Source organism: Cryptomeria japonica, chromosome 1 (genome assembly GCF_030272615.1).
Source record: "Cryptomeria japonica chromosome 1, Sugi_1.0, whole genome shotgun sequence".
NCBI classification, from domain to species: domain Eukaryota; kingdom Viridiplantae; phylum Streptophyta; class Pinopsida; order Cupressales; family Cupressaceae; genus Cryptomeria; species Cryptomeria japonica.
This window is the reverse complement of record NC_081405.1, coordinates 58,465,234-58,484,706: the sequence shown is the minus strand read 5'-3', so window position 1 is coordinate 58,484,706 and position 19,473 is coordinate 58,465,234. Positions and strand designations below refer to the sequence as shown.

The 19,473-nt window shown below is 38.8% G+C and overlaps 1 protein-coding gene across 1 annotated transcript; it reads right to left on the bottom strand.

The window, feature by feature from the left end:
- Positions 1 to 1,071: 1,071 nt before the first annotated feature.
- Positions 1,072 to 13,082, bottom strand: LOC131063209 (RHOMBOID-like protein 2). Its single transcript, XM_057996997.2, has 6 exons — positions 12,396 to 13,082; positions 11,246 to 11,409; positions 10,736 to 10,899; positions 10,329 to 10,591; positions 1,927 to 2,053; positions 1,072 to 1,772 (listed from the first exon to the last, which is right to left on the bottom strand). The coding sequence occupies exons 1-6, from the start codon at positions 12,746 to 12,748 to the stop codon at positions 1,650 to 1,652; spliced, it is 1,194 nt and encodes a 397-aa protein (XP_057852980.1). The 5' UTR covers positions 12,749 to 13,082; the 3' UTR covers positions 1,072 to 1,649.
- Between the last annotated feature and the right edge of the window lie 6,391 nt (positions 13,083 to 19,473).

Genomic DNA, 19,473 nt, shown 5'->3' with positions numbered 1-19,473 from the left:
TCTTGGCAGCATTTTGTTTATGCTACAAAAACCGTTTGACCAAGAAGGCGAAGGGATAAACAGGGGCGGACGGATAATAAAGGAAATGTGTATGGGTAGACAACCATCCCACCGACTGAGAAGAATTCACATGAAGCGCGAGTAGAGGATTACAGTTTGAAATCTTATTTATATCACTCTCTTTAAGAATAAACATCTCGTGAAGTCCAACTCCACATCCTCTTCACATCCACCATATTTGGAAACTTGTGATCCAACTTAGCATCTGTTGGACTAAGAATATTTCAATTATTTAAATTTATTCGTTATTATGGGTGAAGATATGACAAGATAAATTAGAGTTGGTGATAAATTCAGGATTTGTATTGAATATATCTTTTATTCGACTAGTGTTTGCTTTTCATTATGACTAACTCCCTGATTTGAGGAATTTTGTGGAAGTTAGCTATACTTTTCATCGATCACTGCTTGTCCAGTGTGTTTTTTCAATTTGTATAGAACTATAACAATAGTTACATGCGGAGTTGAATATTATTTCAGCTTAGATCAGTTGCAGGGAATCGAAAATTTTAGGTTGCATGTGTCAATTTCTCATTGCATGTTAACAAGCTATTATAAAAATTTAGTCTAGTTTTAAGTTGTTTTTATAATAGAGTAGCTTTCCCTTCTGATTTAACAGATGTTCTATCTCACAAACTGTACGTTTGTGCTTTGTTCCCAAAAAAAAAATTCAAAATGCTCTCAAACCTACATATCAAGAATCCATAGCAGAGTGTATAATAGAAAACTTATTTTTAAATTGTTTTTAACCGAACGGAATCAAGAGTTAAGCCCAGTGACCTGGAACTTAGCTCTTCACAGGGTGACAGGGTGAGCCCACCACCCTCAACCTCTCAAGCGATGTGAAACAAACCCTCATCCACACCATGGGCAAATCAGGAGTTGAACCCACAACCTGGGCTACCTAAAGCGGCAGCCAAGACTGAGTGAGCTAACCCCAGGGGTCATAATACAAAAACCTAATCTTAAAGAAGCCAATCATCTAGACACACATGAATTCAGGATGATACCTTCTCTAAATTAGGCCACATTAAATCAAATTTATTTATCATTTTTTACTTATCATCTTTTGTGGAGGCTGAATGATGTTTACACCATTTCAACTGTCCTGGAATCAAATAATTTGAGCAGTACATATGAATAATGAAACCAGTATGAGTCATGGGGGCGACTTATTGACAAATATCCAAGAACGTCTCCAGAGGCCGCCACTAATTTCCAATGGATTATGGTACAGTAACCAAATCTAGAATTTGTGACATCTAAATATCATACATGGTCAAATCCTTCCCATGCAAAATTTTGCCCACATGAACCCGAAGGCAAGATGTAAAGTAGAAAATGGCAAACAACACGCATAAAAAATGTGCATTTTTGCTGGCCGCGAAACTTGTCAGAAGTAGAGAAGCAGCTACCAATGAATTTTCAAAAATGATATACAAGAGAGATCTACAGTTATTTCATGAATTTGATCTACAAAATATACACAAAGAATTCCAGTAGATTATAATCATCTGTCAGCTCTGGGACCACTTTATTGTCTGCAAAGAATATCTCGTCAATGGGAAGTAACACGAGGCTCTGCTAAGTTAGGCACAGAGTTGTGTACATAGATCTCTTATTCTATCATCAGATGCATTACCAAAAGGAAATATCTTTGTTTTGCCACCATTTTCGCACGTTAAAGTCAATTCCGTCTGGCTTTGTGAAGACTGTAAGAAAGCATCATTACAAGTAAGCATGTCAACTATTATAGTAATTAATAAACAGATGATGCTCTAGGTGAAATATATTCAAAAGTTTCAACTTTGAATATGCACAAGGACAATATTAGCCTCTTAAAAGAACTTTGAGCACTTTAATTACCAAACAATAAACCGGTTTCTCCTTGCAACTCCACTTGCTTGTTGGCACACAACTTAAATAGTGGCACCAACCACAATGATCATTTGCATTTACACCACGCAAAACCATGGCCAAACCAACAGCATATCTGCAAAGAAAAGCAACAAGATTGAGTTCCAAATAGAATTCTTAATATTACAAGGAAACCAGGTGACAGTCTCTTGCATACCAACTTTCTAGAAAAATTAAATTCAAGTCAATGATAACATTGATAAGCAATCAAGTTGCATGATGAACATAGACCATCATGATTTAATGAACTAGCTCAATTGTAGAAAGCTAAGGGGGAATATGTAATTCTCTGCAAGGAAATCCACCTATAATGACTACACTGATTATCCAATCCAACTCAATATTACTAACAGGGTATAGTCAATTCGACACAACAAAAGCTCCATTACCAAGTTACTAACTAATGCAATGCTGAAGCTTCAGTAATTGTGTGAGGAATTATAGGCCTAAACTGAGCAAAAGATTTATTTTAGCATTTCTTGCCTATAATTCCTCACACCATTAATATTTAGCTACAAGACAGCACATGACAGCCAAAACCATTCAACAAAGCCAAAGAGTAAGAGTGTGACTTCTAATCAGCATATATTTTGATAAATTATGCCAAGTTAAAACAAAAATCTCATTCCGTGACAGATCCACTAGATAATATCAAAATAAACAGAAAACATGTATTAATTAGGAATACACCCATTGCAGTATACCGCACATCATCAATATACAAGTATTGTCTTTAAAACAACGTATATGAGGCATACTTAAGCAACTCAAACATACGAAGAACTTCATGAGGTAAGGAGTAACAAAAGACTTGGCACTTGCAAATATTTAAGCAATAGCTTGGAAAACAGATGACTACGAATTTCCAGAGTTAGGTCAAAAACTTGGGAGTACTTGGCCACTAATTGACTTTTATTACTATGACGAAGCTGTATAAAACATGTGTAAAACAAACATTACAACCAGAAAACTACATTTTCTATCACCAGATCAAAGCATCTCAAGTTAATTTTCTAGTACATGGTGATCCTCATAGAGTTAAAACAAGAGACTATAACATAAGTCTGAACAGCAATGCTTAATTTTCCAACTTAAATTATCTCCAGGCATGTGGAAAGGTACAAGAAAAGTTAAGACACAAAAGAACAATTACATAGAGACCAAATGCAAGGCACCAGCTAAAAACCCAAGAGAAAGCCTTTTACATACCTCACTAGTAACAACTTCAACAAGCCAAAAAAACATCAATACACATGGATTGGTAGATTCTGATGGGATTAATGATTAATTTTCATATCCCACATTAATGGGTTAATCATTAATGCATTAAAGCTTAATACTTCCTATTGGACCCCTCTAGAGTTGATTTTTAAAAACTTAATTTCAATGGTGCTTCTAAAGGTAACCCAGGTCTGGCAGGTGTGTGAGTGGTATTTAAGTCCTCCAATGAACCCTTTTTGAAAGGTGCTGCTTCCTTTTTGGAAAATAACTCTAATAACAAAACAGAAAGTTAGGGAGTCTTCAAAGGTCTACAGATCACTGTTTCATCAGGTTTTAGCTTTGCTACCCAAGTTTCCAAGATGGGGACGGCAGGTGACAGGGGGACGTGTTTCGGGCCCTCAATTTTTTGAGCCAGTTTTAGAGACGGCGGGCAATGGCAAAGGTGACAGCTATATAAAAAAATACAGAATATTTAAAATATATAGGGAAAATTTAAATAGTCCTATGATAACATTGATAAAACATTCATATATACATTATAGAACCTTAATACATAACATTTGTGTTAAATTGAGAGTTCACATGAGAGTCAAAGTCAAACAAGTTAGCAAATGCCAAATGTCAAACTCAAAACTTAATTCAAATTATTTTCAGAATTCATTGTCAATATGCATGTGATATTAAAAAATAGCCTTACAATCTTGACAAAAAAAAATGGACAATGATGAGAAGCACAAACCAAGGCACCCCAAAGGGTCTCATAAAGATTCCAAGCCAAAAGAGACGACCTGTACTCTTTATATGATAAAGAACTTTATAGGTACGTGAAATAATTTCAAATAAATAAATCAGTTCAGCTTTTCAGTTGGCAGGTTTGCATTGGCAGACACAAACTAAAGTAAAGCGTACTGTCATGCATCCTTTGGGTTTATTATGTTATGCTAGCTCACCTTGTTGAGTGTTCTTTCAGCAGTTTCCCTTAACTACTGGATTTCCAGATCATCCCTAAACCATTTTGCACTTGTGTCTTCTAGGATCTCTATTGTCTGTTGAATTGCCATGCAATGTTTTCTAAGTGTCTTCAAGTTTCCTACTTCTTCAATTTGAGTAGAAGATTGAGAGTAGTGGCTTGGTAAGCTGAATTTACTGACCGTCTTGATCTAGTTTTGATGAGTACGGCTCTCAATGGACAAATTCAGCATGCAACCTGTTAACCCTAAAATTTGTATGCATAAATTGATTGAGGGCAGATTGTGGGACTGAATCATGCGTCTATTATTGGGGGAGGTTTCCCTTTATTGAATACCTATGAAAATCTTACAAATAGTGATATATACAAGCATATTTACATACATACAAAGATTATTCTTAAAACATTTCAACATGAAGTCATAGTAAATGAATTAACACTACTTAGAGAAATAAAGATAAGAGTTTCCTCTCCCAGCACAATGCAGTAAAATGTGAAGTATGTTGGAGTAAATTAGGATTTATCCTATTTACTCATGCTTAAGTTTGCCTAGGCATAATTATTAATATTTTGCATTAATATTTGTACCTGGGTAGTTGTTGATAGCTGGACTTTACCGACCCTCACATGTGATTGAGACACATATCAACATCTTGTGTTCTCTCACCTCTAGCCCTTTGCTTTATAAGTAGGCTCATTGTGCATTATTCTTCATTTCAATACAATTCATCTTCCTGGTGAAATATCTCTCTCTCCGTGAAGGTTATATTGCAGGTTGCAGATTCTGGCAATGGATCTTTTCTCCAACATGGTATCAGAGCAAACATCCAGAGTATTTGTTTGAGGTCAGATTGTCTTTCAAGTGAGGGCATCTGTTTAATGATTATTGTGCAATTATCATTTGGCCCAAAATCGATTTTTTCCTCTCTGGTTTAATATTCGGTAGCTTTATCTTCACTTGGACAGTGGTTATTTGGCGCAATAGTTACCTTGATCTGCCTGTGCATTCTATTGGCAGTGTATATTTGTTTGTGGCCGAAGGCGCTTTTAGGCGAGCTTATTTTGTTTGGTGAGATGACATATTCATTAGCCCGACTGCTATATCCTTGACCAGGCCCGCAAAATTGTTGAGATCGAGGCTTTGAATGGTCTTTTTTTTTTTTGCTGAGTTCGGGTTTCTCTTTTCCCAGTGATTTCACTGACAGGCCCATGGAGTTTGATCGGAGCATTTTTCTCTATTGGTTGGCTGCTGCTTAGAGTATTTTCTGTTGCTGATTTTCTGAGTTGAAGCAATCTCTATACCATCGGTGGTCATTTATTTTGTGCACAAGTATACAAGCATTCCATTCATTACCTGATGCGATCAGGTGTGGAATTTCTTCCTGTGGTAGTCAAGTTTCATAGATTTTTGCCAAGTAGCTTTTTCACATTTTACTATTGGCCTCTATTCGAGTTTGCGCAAGCTTACCTTCATTGCCTATTCACTATGAGGGCTTATTCTTTGTGTGGGCTTGTATTTCTATTCACAAGCAGCTAAAGTCTCCTTACGCATGGGCCTCTCACTTTCTCACATTGGAAGCGACAACGATTAGGATTTACTACGGAAGCATTGGGAGTTTTTATTTATTTAAAAGCAACGTTTACACACTCACTTATTGTGAGCTAGGCTCATGCACCTTGCTAAGTCTCTCTCGCGTGCCAGTGGACATTGGTACTCGTGGCTTGGCACCTGTGTTGACTCAAGCTTGAAATGTGGTAACTTGGCTGTTGACTTGGTGATACGGCTGGTAGTTCGACCTGAATGCTTGACTTGCTACCATGGTGAGGGAACCCACCATGAATATTGCCTCTCAGCCCTAAGGGGTCCAATTGTTTGGCTGCCGAAGTGTTCCTCCTTGTCGTATGGTGAGCCCCTAATGCTGATTTATTGCCTTGAAAGAGCCTTCTTATAGGCCCTTTTTTTTCAAACTTGCACAACTTTTTTCAACCATATATCGTCGAAAAGCTCTTTTCGCCAACTTCGTCGTGGTTGAGATATTTTTTCAATATTTTGCTGTTTGCTACTGTATTGAAGTTGCATATAAGTTTTGCTCTATTTCTTGTGAACAAAGGAGTTATTTGCTGGTATTGTGAAGAATATTTTCTGCGTTCTCTTGTTTTATCATATATTTGCCTAAGATAGAACCTCTCACTCCATACAATTATCATAAGTGGAAATCCGATATGGAGATTTTATTGTTGACATTGCAATTGAAGCGTATCACATTAGGTTGGGATCTTGAACCCACAAGTGCTGTAGAAAAGTAAAAATGGTTTGATAGAAGAGCTGAAGCTCTTGATACTCTTCTTTTGTCCATTTCTCCTAATCTTTGATATCATGTTGCATCTTGTGCACACCCCAATGATATTTATTAGACTAGCCTAGAGAATCTAAGATGAGGAAATTTCGATTAGAGAATGAACTCGTGAGACATGATCCTCAACATTTTGATAATACCCAAGACTTCTTCACCAAGCTCAATTCTCTTCGAAAGCAGTTATTTCAATGTGGGGTTACAAAAGATGATGAGCAGTTGATACTTTATATTCTCTCTAAGCTAGGTCTTGATTATTCCGTATTTGTTTCTCATTTTACGCTACTATGGATGCTCTAGGTAGTGCGCACAAAATGCCTTCTCTTGATAGTTTTGCAGCACAAATGGGCACATTGACACCTCCAAGGTCTCAAGCACTTCTTGCAAAGGACCCAAATCTAAAGGCTTCAAGTGGCAAAAACAAGAAACAGCATAAGGATTCTAAGTCTAATGAGAGAGTTAAGGATTCTCCTTCACAGCCTACTCCCGAGTCCAAGGCCTCTTCTCAAGAGGAATCATCTAGAAAGAAGAGCAAATGTGCTTATTGCAAAAGACAAGGACATGATGGACATAAGTGTTATACTAAGAAGATTGATGAGCTTTCACACCTTCTTCAAAAGCATCATATCTCGCAGACCTCAATAGTGTCTCCATCTTCTTCTTCAGCTTCTCAATTGGTAGCTTCTCTATCTTCATCCACACAATCAGGAGCTGGAAATTTTGGGAAAGGTAAAGCACTCTTAGCTTCCACTATTCCTGAGAATGGTAGATGGCTTCTTGATTCAGGTGCATCAAATCATATAGCATCTTCTATGGATATGTTTTCTTCTTTTGAGCCTTGTAGTTCACCTAACATTTTGATGGGTAACAATACAAATATGAAGGTTTGTGGGAAAGGTTCTATTAATATGGGTGACGAATCATTTAATATTGTTTTTTATGTACCCTCCTTGACTACTAATCTTCTTTCAGTCTATCAAATTACCCATGGTGCACAAGGTAAGATAGTTGAGTTCACTCCTGACCATGTATACGTTAGAGATATGGAGACTAGAGATATCATTGCTACAAGGGTGGTTGATCATGCATCTCGATCGTATTCCTTTTCTCATTTTGCTCCTTTGGATGATGTTCATACCCTTCCACCAAGGGTAAATCATGTTTGTGAGGAGAAGTTTGGTCATTTGAACCTTGGTGTTCTTGAGACTAGTGTTGAGCTTCCTCCTACCGCACCTACTTTTCCAGATTTGGCGATTGCTTCTATTCAGCAGGTTGATCATAGTGTTCTAGATCTTGCTTTGTGGGATGAGTATTTGACAAGTATTTCAGACTTGTTTGTGGAGTCCCATCTTGCTGGTTTGGGAGATATACTTGAGGGGATTTCTCTCCTCTTTGATGACATTTTTAGCACAACTATTGATATATTGTCTTTGGAGATTGACATTGATGAGTTTTTTCCTTCACTTACCTAGTCACATTTCTTCGCTGAAGTTGATCATGAGTATGTGGTGACTTATTCATGCTTGGCGACTCCTCCTCAGATTTCAAAGACTTCTATTTTGAGACTTTCTCCATCTTCCAATTGGACATGGAGTGGCTTCTTCATCATTTGATGGACTTGTTTCTTCCTAAGGGGAGATGCGTTGCTCATTTGATCATCTTTTGTTTCCAAGCATACTTCATCAACATTGGAGCTTCTTCATTACGTGGCGGGGGGGGGGGGGGGGGATATTATGTCTCTCTTCTTCCTTCCTATGTGGTAATTTTTTATTATATATACATGATGTATGCAATTCGTGGGGCATGTGAATGAGTCCTCCATGCATCATCTTGTTGTTTCTTTACTCTCTTTTGGAGAGGAGTTTTTCTCCCATGTGGTTTTCTCCTTTTCTCCGTTTGTGAGAGATTTTTTTTCATTGCATTGTACATGAGTACCTAAAATGGCTTTGTAGCCAAGACCCATATTGCGTAATAATCTTCTCCCTAAGTTGCACTTAAGGGGGGTTTTGGAGTAAATTAGGATTTATCCTATTTACTCATGCTTATGTTTACTTAGGTATAATTATATAATATTTTGCATTTATATTTGTACCTGGGTAGTTGTCAATAGCTGGACTTTGACCTGCCCTCACATGTGATTGAGACACATGTCCACATCTTGTGTTCTCTCACCTCTGGCCTTTTGCTTTATAAGTAGGCTCATTGTACATTATTCTTCATCTCAATACAATTCATCTTCCTAGTGAAATGTTTTTCTCTCTCCGTGAAGGTTATATTGCAGGTTGCCGATTCTAGCAATGGAGCTTTTCTCCAATAAAGTATCCTCTCAGAATAGTGTAGAGTTCAAAAAAGAGATTTATCTATTTCAGTAACCAACAAATGCAGTGTAATTCTGCAGAAATAAAACAAAGAATGTACAAGATCAAAATTTTAGGAGAAAAGATCTCCTTCACAGTTTTTTAAAGTGATTTTGAGAGTGTTTTTTAAATCACATTGGAAAAAGGGGGACGGCCAGCCATCCCTAGGTCGGTCGATGGACATCACAGACGTCCCTGGCAATCCCGGGGATGGCTGATCATCCCATCTGCAGCTCACCACCATCCCTGACCAACGCATGCCCCCATCCCCATGACATCTCAAAAACGGGCACGCCTCCCCAAATAACACTACAAATTTCCACACAACCCTCTAGAATTACAAACCACAAATTATTCATATATAAGGCCAAATCTCAACTGTAGTATGCCAAATCGGCATGTTTCTTAGAAATGGAATGTGAGATTTTATTGAAACTGTTCCACATCCTCCATCTGCTGGAGGTGAGCTCCAGATACCACACAGTCTGTCATAATATCTTCCAAATTGTTTGCCAACAGAACAAGGTGACAGGGAAGGATTTTACTGAGAATCCATTCCCTGGCAACCACATAAGGGACCTGTCCCCAAATTGTCCGCAGATCCACCTTTGATTCTGGTGTTCAGGTGCCAACCAAGGAATCTACTCCAGGTCCCTTTTGCTGATTTGGCCTGTGGGGTTGGTTCAGTTTAGATGTTGTTGTCTTCTTGTTATAATTGTTGTGGTCATTCCTTGGTCCATACGATCTGGCATGATTCTTGTATACTTCTGGCCATATTGGATCTTTCTAGTTTTTCAAGCTTATATATATTACACTTTTAATTTTTGGGAGAGAGCCCTATAAAAAACCTTCCTTAACCTATCAAAATAATAATCATTTAATTTGCATATACAGCAAAAGTTTAAAAATGGTAATATGATAGATATATATGGAAATCTATAATACTAAATTCAAGCCTTTCCTGCTGAATTGTTTTAAATGATAAATTGGAAATCAGGTTTACAATTATAGAAAAAGGAGAATCCAACTAGTGTATTGTGTTGTGCAATTTGTAAAGTGCCAACACTAATGCAACACATTGCAATTACAAGTAATGTTTTCCTTCTATTACTCTTTCCTGCATATCTAGTTAACAGACCAAGATAACATTCATTGAAACAACTCATTAAAGCTACACAAGACAAACATGATAGAATAAACGTATTTGCTGAGATTTTAATAACTTAAAGAGAGAGAAATTGGGATGCAGCTTAGAAAACTTTAACTTAGAATCATCATGTCATTTCTCCACTTTAATCTATCAAAATTAAGTTAGAGAACCATTCTAAAAATCTCAGTGGATATGACAAGGAAATGAAATGCAATTATAACAATGAAGATCAGAATGTAAAATATTCTTCTAATAAAAAACACAATTAGTTGACATATAGAATTGCTGATAAAACTCACCCTATAGTTATCAGAATTAGTGCTGACAGCCACAATACATACTGATATGGCTTGTGTTTGTGTTTGACTGATGTATCCAATTCGTATCCTAGAGGAAGCTTCTTACGATTAACCCATCCAAACTGAGGCCGGATTAAAAACACGAATCCAAGAAGGAACCCAGACATAAATCCTCCAAGATGTGCAAAATTATCTACATGTGGCAGTAACCCAAAAGCCAAGTTGACAACAATGATGAGAACAAGTGTTACCAGTGCTGCAAGCTACATTGGAATTTTCAAGTATACCTTGGTTAGAGACCACAGATTTCCTAGAGAATATACCATTATTTAACATGCACATGCTGAAATGTAAAATGTATATGTTTTCAATAAAAAGGGCCCATCAAGCCTTGAGACTTTGCTAACCTTACTGGCATAGATTGTCCAGTTTGTAAGAAGCTCTGAAAGCATAGCACCTAGTAACCCAAAAAGAGCACCCGATGCTCCAACAGATATGTTATTCTGGATAAATAAAGCTGACAACAAGCTGCCACCAAATCCAGAAAGCAAGTATAGCATGCCAATCTTAACTGTAACAATCAGAAAGTAGAAAGGCAATTAGCTGCTGAATATATTCTTCGACATACAAATAACAAGAAATATGATCGATTATACAACCAGAATTGTTCTGAATTACTAAGAAAAATTATAAATTCAAGGAATAAAATCAGAATCGGCCAACAACTCAAATAAGACAAAACAACAAAACTTGTGTGAAGCAAATAGATTGCATAAAGAAAAAAACAGTTTCAATTAGAAACCAAAGATCGCCATCACTGGAATAAAGGAAATTATAGCTAAGATTCATTAACCAAGGACCAAGCATATTGAATACAATATTGAATGCTATGACAGTGCATGCGTTTTAGAACTTACAGAAGCCAAACTCTTGCTCAAGACGAATTCCAATGAAAACAAGACTAAGCATATTGGAAAGCAAATGAACCACTCCTGCATGTAGCCAAATACACGTGATGAGCCTCCATCCCTGATGCTTCTGTACGACATCAATCCAATCAAGGCCTCCCATTTTTTCTAATCTGCAAAAAAGCAAGATACAACCAGAATTGGCACATGGCTAGATGATAGAAAATATGGAGATAAGTATAACATGCGTGTGTTACCATCTGAATTTAGAACATGCTATAGACTTTTCATTATCATAAAAATGTAATTGTTCAAAATTGAAACGGTATGTTGAAACATATTTATGGTGAACATGGATTTCATCTTAAGGGCACCTCCATACATAAACACCGTAAGGATTAAGAGTCCAGCCTTGCATAAAGCATGACTCGTATAGTCTAAATCAACATGCTAAAGGGCCACCCTGTGAGAAATTGAAGTAGTGGCACAGTTGTGAAGCATCCCCTGCACCATATTAAAAAGGTATTTTCCTGGTACATGGCTATTTTTGAGGACAAAAAAATGGCCATATATGAGAATGCAATGTGTATATGAGAAGGTATATCGTTAGGTCACAGCCAAGAAGACACCGATCTAGCATATGAAACACAAAGGCGCGTGTATTTTGGGCGTGTGACAATCCACATCGCACATTAATTACATTTATCTTTTCTTGAAGTGGGTATGATAAATGTGATGTCCAAATGAGAAGGGTAATGCGTCTTGATGGGCATGCAGAGTTGAGACTGTTTGGCTTTCACTGTTGGTAGGGCTGGTATATTTCTTTTTATTAACCTTTAAATCCCAATTCATTATTTCATATACATTGCTGGAGAATTCTTCCATGGCCAAACTTGGAGGTCTTAATAAATGTGGGTTAGTGTTTAAGCTAAGAACCCACTACCATACCGACTGAAAATCTAACCATATCCAAAAACCCAATTTACAAAACCACCCGAGGAGAATCCACTAAACACATTTTCAATAAAAAGAACTCTAATTCAAACTATGCGTTTTCTTGCATCTGTAAATTGATGACATGGTCACATTTTGAATAAAATCACATAATGCTGCAAAAAACAAAAGAAAAGATCACAATGGGTATGAACGCAGAGCTTACGTGGAGGACGAAGGCCCCAGGAGAGGATTCTGCTTGAGAGGCTGAAACGACATTCTGCCCAAAAACTTGGGCACACATTTGCCAGGTTCCTCTGAATTCTTAGGGCAATCATTCACCGCCATTGTCGCTATAAACACAACAAAATTCGCCACAACAAACGCAGGAATTATCCATGTCTTCCATTTCTTGCTCGGAGTTTCCATGTATGAAATGGCATGCGGCCTATCCTGGTGCTGAACTTCACCATTGTCTGTAGTTGGGTAAACAACCTTATCCTCTCGCCTTCTACCCATTGACCCCTCTCTTTCCACATCCAAAAACACCTGTAACGATAAAGGCTGCTTCCCCGTCATCGAAATACCTGAGTTTATTGTTTATATAGATAAAACTGACCAAAAATTTCCGTCAAAGTTCAAGTTCAGACAATTCCAAATTAGTTAAAAACTTTCTATTTGCAGGCCAAGGGCGGCTTAAAATTCGGTTGGCGTGCAGAGAGAAGATTTCTTGTTCACCTACGCACGCAACGAACCGGGCATCGGCATCGCCTCTGTTTTACGCACATAAAACAATTGCGTGTCGACCAATTTAAAAAGAATTTAGAGGGCCATTAAATAGTCGAGATTGAATCTTTTGGCGTTTAGTTTTTCATATATGGGACGGAAAGTGACAAACGGGCGGGACCAAAGAAATAAAAGCAATGAATACACTCATTCCCCATGCATGACATGTGGAAAACTTCTGTTTATTATGATTAAATTTGTATCCAGAATATCTGGAAGGGATTGAGATCAACGAACTTATGTCTGCCTCCCCAACATAGTGAGAGCGCAATCTTTCAAGGGTTGATTAAACACGTGAGAGGCTCGATATCTCTTGTCGATTGTGGGCCAACTCCAACTTAGTGTATGTTCCCTATGTTGAGGTGGATGTTCGTTTGGAAGTTCCTTCTTGTTATATTAGTGTGATGTTCAAATTTTTTTCTATTAAGCATAAGGAGAACAAAAAAGTACAATAGAGTTCAAAAGGAAGTCCCTCAGGGAGGATTAACCTCCAACTGCCGCCAAAAAAATCAGAGTAACAGAAAAAACAGCTCAATACATAAAGGTACTTGATAACCAACTAGTGAAGAATATCATAGAAATCATCGACCCAGGCAGTCCAGCCTTGGGGGCCTTCCATCCAGATTATATTCTTATGCGCTTGAACCTGAGACAGCAAGGAGAGCTCTTCCATCCTAGGATTTGCATTTTTCCTGATTTCTTCCCTGAGCTTGTCACAAGCTTGGTCAAAGGCGTGAAGATCTTCCAGCGATCTCTGCCAAAGGTATCCATTTTTCAGCTCATAGTAGTAGAAGGACGCGTGACCAGTCTTGAGAAACCTTTCCAGCTTCTTTCTCTCTATCATCATGGTGACTTGAACCTGCAGAAAGATTTTAAAATATGTGAGTTTCCTAAAAAACTCAGTAAGAGCCCTTGGCTTACCTTGGTACTTCTCTTCGTTCCTGCATTTCCATATCTGCCAAAGAATGTTAGAGGACAGTATATTCCAAAAAAGATTCGAATCTTTAGGAAGACCAGATATATAACCAGTAATCATGTCAAGAATGCTCACAGTAATAGGATAGATAACACCAAACATACTCCAAATTTCTTTAGCAAATAAACAATCGAAAAGAATATGTCTCCCAGTTTTTGGGAGTCTACAAATGCTACACAAGTCAGAATCAGAATTAAAGCTTTTAACAGGAAGCTTATCAAGCAGAACAAGCCATTTAAAACAGTTAATTTTTGGCTCAATAGGACTTCTCCATAAATACTGAAACAACTTATTCCACATCTTAGTATCAAAGGAAGAATACCAGACAGAGTTCACATGAACAATAATATCATTAGTTTGATTAATAACAGAGTAGATGTTCTTGGCCTTGAGGCTAGCCATAACAACTCCCCCCGGCCACTTGCAATTAAGATGTCTAAGAGAATCAACATGGCATAAAGAGGGGAGATCTCTAGCAGCTTGAAGGATCATATTGTAAGTTTTCTTCTGAGAGTCAGGAATGTCATATTTGGTCTTAATGGCATCCCACGAGGGGAGGAGACCATCCTCAAACAAATCCACAAATTGATTTATCCCATTTTTAGCCCAGGATCTGGCAGAGCATCCTTGGGATAAAGCAAGGGGCTTTCCATTGATGACCAAATTCCACCAAATAGATCTTTCTCCGTGGAGTTGATCATTGAAGTAACAGTCCTTGTTGGAGATATGATCCCTAACATGTTCCCAGGCCTTCCATATTGATTTGAAGACCACAGAACCTTGCACAGCAACAGGGAAATTACCTAAAAGAAGATCACTGAAAGGGAGGTTTTTCCAAGACTTAGCTTTCTTGGGAAAGCCTCTCTCAATGTTATGCCTGACAAGCACTTTCCAAGGGCTGTTACCCTCCAAGGAATGAAAGATCCATTTGGCGGAAAGGGCAATACCCTGGGTTTTCAGGTCTTTAAGCCCAAGCCCCCCAAGGATCTTGTCAGCATGGCACCAGACCCATTTAACAGCATGCTGCTTTTTGTTTCCTTTACCATCAAACCAGAGAAAGGTTCTGATGGCACTTTGAATTTCTTGAATCTGATAATTATTGAACAACCAAGCTGAAGAATAACAAATACTGTAAGAAGACAAAATTTTCTGACAGACTTGAATCCTGCCAGCCAAAGAAAGAGTTCTATTATGCCATTTATTAAGCTTATTGAGAATCTTCTCTTTAATCCAGAGCCACATATTCTTAAGGGTAGGCTCCACAGAAAAGGGGATACCAAGATATTTGACAATTTTGTTAGGGCCTCCCCATTGAAATCCGGAATTAACAAACCACTCAGGGGGGTGCTCGTCCCAACCAAGACAAATTGACTTGGCATGAGAAATACGAGCACCGAAAGCAGAACAGAAAACATCAAGCTTTCCTTGCAAATTTTTAAAATTATTTTCAGTAAGCTCAAAAAACAGAGCCGTATCATCAGCAAACTGGCAATTAATAAGCTCTTCATCGTTGGGAAGAAATATACCTCTGACATCGGGAGACAAGGAGGAGTCTCTGAGGATATAGTACAGGGCTTCAGAGGCTATGACAAAAAGGGCAGGGGCCAGAGGGCAACCCTGCCTGATAGATCTACCGAGCGGAAATGAGGGGGAAAGAACTCCATTAACTTCAATACGCGCAGAGGCGTCCTTAAGAAGAGTTTGAACAGCAAGACAAAAATAAGGAGGAAAGCCAAATGCTTCCAACATCATCAGAATAAATTTCCATTCGACTCTATCATAGGCCTTCTCAAAATCAAGAAGCAACATGGCAGTGTTCTGGTGAGAATTTTTAGCCCAGTCCATGGCTTCCCAGCTGGTGATAAGATTCTCCAGTATGTACCTGCCCTTAATAAAACCAGTTTGGGAGGGACCAATGAACTTAGGCAGGATATCGACTAATCTAAGAGCAAGAATCTTCGCAAGAACTTTATAGGAGACATTAAGCAAGGTTATAGGTCTCCAGTTTTTGGTAAGAGCCTTGTTGCCATCTTTAGGAAGCAGTTTGATAATACCTTGATTAATATCTGGGCCAAGAGAGCCATTAGAAATAGCCTCATTATAAAGATCAAGAAGGTCCTTACTAATCCAGCTTAGATTAGCCTTATAAAATTCCACCGGAAAACCGTCTGGGCCCGGGGCTTTGTTGTTGCTAAGGGCTTTAACTGCAGCCTCAACCTCAACAATGGAGATGGATTTAGATAAATTAGAGATATCTTTAGAATCAAGCTTGCCAGGAATTAAAGGTTTACACTTATCCCTACAGACTTCAGCCTCCAACGAATCTTCCGAAGAGAACAGGGCTTTGTAAAAGTCAGCAAAGGCATTAGAGATAGCATAAGGATCGGAAACATCATGATTGTCTATTGAGAGCTTATCTATAGCTTCTTTACAATGTTTGTGCTTAAGAAGGTTAAAGAAAAATTTTGACCCTCTATCTCCAACTTGGAGCCAATGAGCCCTGGATCTAATCTTAGCACCCCTAATCTTAATTTGCTGGTGGATTCTAAGGGCGTCTTTAGCAACCATAACCTGAGATAACCGATCGAGGTCAGCAGGATTGTCCTGAATGTTACTCTCAGCAATTTGCAGATTGGTATTTAACTGTTTTTCAACAAATCTGTAATCCTTGGCCCTTTTTTGGCCGATAGTTTGAAGGAGATTCTTCCAGGTAGAGATATTACACAACCATCTTTCCAGGTTAGAACAATGTCGAAGGTTATATTTATTAATACCACTAACGATCTGGATAGCAGCCAGGACATCATTGTCCAAAAGAAGACTGGAATTAAGGATGAATTTATAATCCCTAACTTTAGGAGTAGCAGGGGCAGTGATGAAGTTAACACAAGCAAAAATAGGGTGATGATCTGAAAGAGTAGTAGCAAAAGTCTTAACAATGCAACCCGAATTGAAGGGAATAAAGGAAAAGGAGTGCTTATTAGCATAAAAACGGTCAAGCCTAGAATATATTCTGGATTGACCCTGTTGAAAATTGCACCAAGTGTGCCAGAGACCACGGTGGATAGATTTATTACCAGCTAGGGGGTCAAAAAGGTTCTTAGTATTAATAAATCTATTCCAATGCATACATTCATTATCTTTCCAGTGAAACGGGATGCCTCCAAACTTATCCTCTTGCGACTCAACCATGTTGAAGTCTCCCCCAAAGAGCCAAGGGATATCAGGGAGAGTACTTAACCAATCCCACAGGGTGCTTCTTTCTCTAGGGTCATTAGAAGTGTAGATGGAACAAATGCCAAAGGTATGATTGTCATGTTCAATAATACACCACACGGCTCTCTGACACGAGGAGCAACCATGCTGGGAAATATATTTTTCCCATTTTGGGTTAATCAAGATAGCAACTCCCCCTCTACCTCTATCATGTTTAGTGAAAAATTTAACAGCATCTTTCCATATAAAGTTAAGATTAGAATCTAGCATAAAGCCAGTAGCCTTAATCTCTTGCAACATAAAGAAATCAATGGATTGAAAAGAAGAAGCCACACGCTTGATAACAAACTTTCTGTCGGGGGACTCAAGCCCCCTAATATTCCAGGATAAGCAATTCATAAGGAAACCTTGTTAGAGTTTAGATACGCCTCAATATCACAATTAACATTAGAAGAATCAATGTCCATGGATGGCATAGCAGCTGGAACAGCCGCCAAGGTACCTGCAGGAATAACCTCCAGAATGTGCTCATCTTCTATCTCCTTAAAGGCTTTCTGAGGGGGTCTTTTAACCGTATTATTAGGTGTGGAATACTTGTCAACAGCCACAATCTGCGAGTTATTAGTGTTTAAGACAAGGTCACCGGATAGTTCTTCCTGGCGGCTTTTGATGGGCTTAGATCCTTGATGGATAGTGGTGACCGACCTATTAATGGAATCAGAGGCCACTATTTTCTGTCGTGAGCCATGATAAGCTTTACATTTTTTCTTTTCCTGAACAATGATAAAACCATCATCAGAATTGAGATCAATGCCTGAATATCCAGCGGGAATAATTTGCGAGCTGAAATGAGGTTGGGCAACACTACCAGTAGGATTAGGTGGGTCTTTGGGGGGCATGTTGGCAGTAGCAGAGGGATTAGGAGAAATACTGGGATTGAGACTCTTCGAAACAAAGGAAGGGTTAGGAGAGGACGCGACCTTCACACCAGTAGGGCTAGTGTCATTATTTGGAGGAGGAACCTTAGCGTTAGCGGGGCTCACATTTTTATCAGGCGGGTTGACGTGCGCAACACTAGGGCTATTCACCAACTTTCTCTTTAAAACAGGGCAATCCCTTCTACGGTGTCCTTCCTTTCGACAGAGGAAGCATGCATTGAGCCCACCCAAAACTTCCAAAGGGCAAACAAAGGATTCATTCAAAATATCAACACAGATTGTTTCCGGAATCTCTTTACCCGGCAGGAGGGAAATTAACATCCTTGCGTCCATGTGAGGGACCAATCTCGCAGACTCATCCATTCGGATGCTCTTTCCTAGTGGCTCCATTAACTGAGGAAGGAACCGCCATAAAAAAGATGGAACATTCTTCACCAAAATCCATCTAGGCGCCGCCAACGCAAGTACTTCCTCATGAACAACATCCGCCGACCAGGCTAATGCCCTAAAAGAAGTCGAACCAACTGACCAATATTGTCTTTTTAAAACTTCTTTTTGGGCATCAGAATTGACAAAGAAAATAACATATAGACCTTTCTGTAACTGCCTACAAAAAGAAATATGAAACCCTAGTTTATTGTTCCAGAAATTATGAAACCAATCATCCATGAATTTCCTCGGAGGACATTTGTCCACATCAGTAACCGAAAAGAAAATTGTCGTGTTGCTCAACCTAGTTTTTTCCTTAAGAATTTCATTAAGCATATCAGAATTGGGAGCAATAGAGAAGGACGCAGGGGAAGCCGAAGGGTTCCTACCTTTCTCGGCCTCTTCATTTGACCTAGGGCAGACGGGATCAAACCTGGCCTTAGCATTAATTTCAACAGTGTGAGCCACTGCCTCAGAGAATGACTTCGGACGCGAGGTAGATGGTAATAAATTGGAGCCACCGCCATAGTCGCCTTGAGGACTGCCGAGTACCGTCCGTTTGCAGGAGGAATTAATGTCATTCATAACTTCATCGTACACCGCCTCCTGCAAATTACCTTGGCTAGGGGTGTCCAGTTGGCTACAACCGCCACCTGGGTCACCAGGGGGTGACGCCACCATCGCGGCGTCGGAAACTAACAACACTGCTGTTTTTCGCTCACCGAAAAACTCTGCCGAACTTCGCTCTTTCCTCCTTCCGTGATGTTCAAATTTGCATATCATATCATTCATTATATCAAAGTGTTACATTGGGACGTTAAATGTGAGCACCTTGATTAACTTGTTTGAGGAAGAAAAGATAACAAAAGTTGTTGACTTCTTGATCAAGATACATAGTAGAAGATTCACGATCGAAATAGAAAAAGAAATTAAGTAGGCACGGTGTTGTTGGGCTCTTC

Coding starts and splice junctions, on each gene's coding strand:
- LOC131063209 (XM_057996997.2), bottom strand. CDS start 12,748: ATGACGGGGAAGCAGCCTTTATCGTTACAGGTGTTTTTGGATGTGGAA. Junction 11,410..12,395: donor CTGGGGCCTTCGTCCTCCAC/GTAAGCTCTGCG, acceptor GCTTTTTTGCAG/ATTAGAAAAAATGGGAGGCC. Junction 10,900..11,245: donor TGAGCAAGAGTTTGGCTTCT/GTAAGTTCTAAA, acceptor TGATTGTTACAG/TTAAGATTGGCATGCTATAC.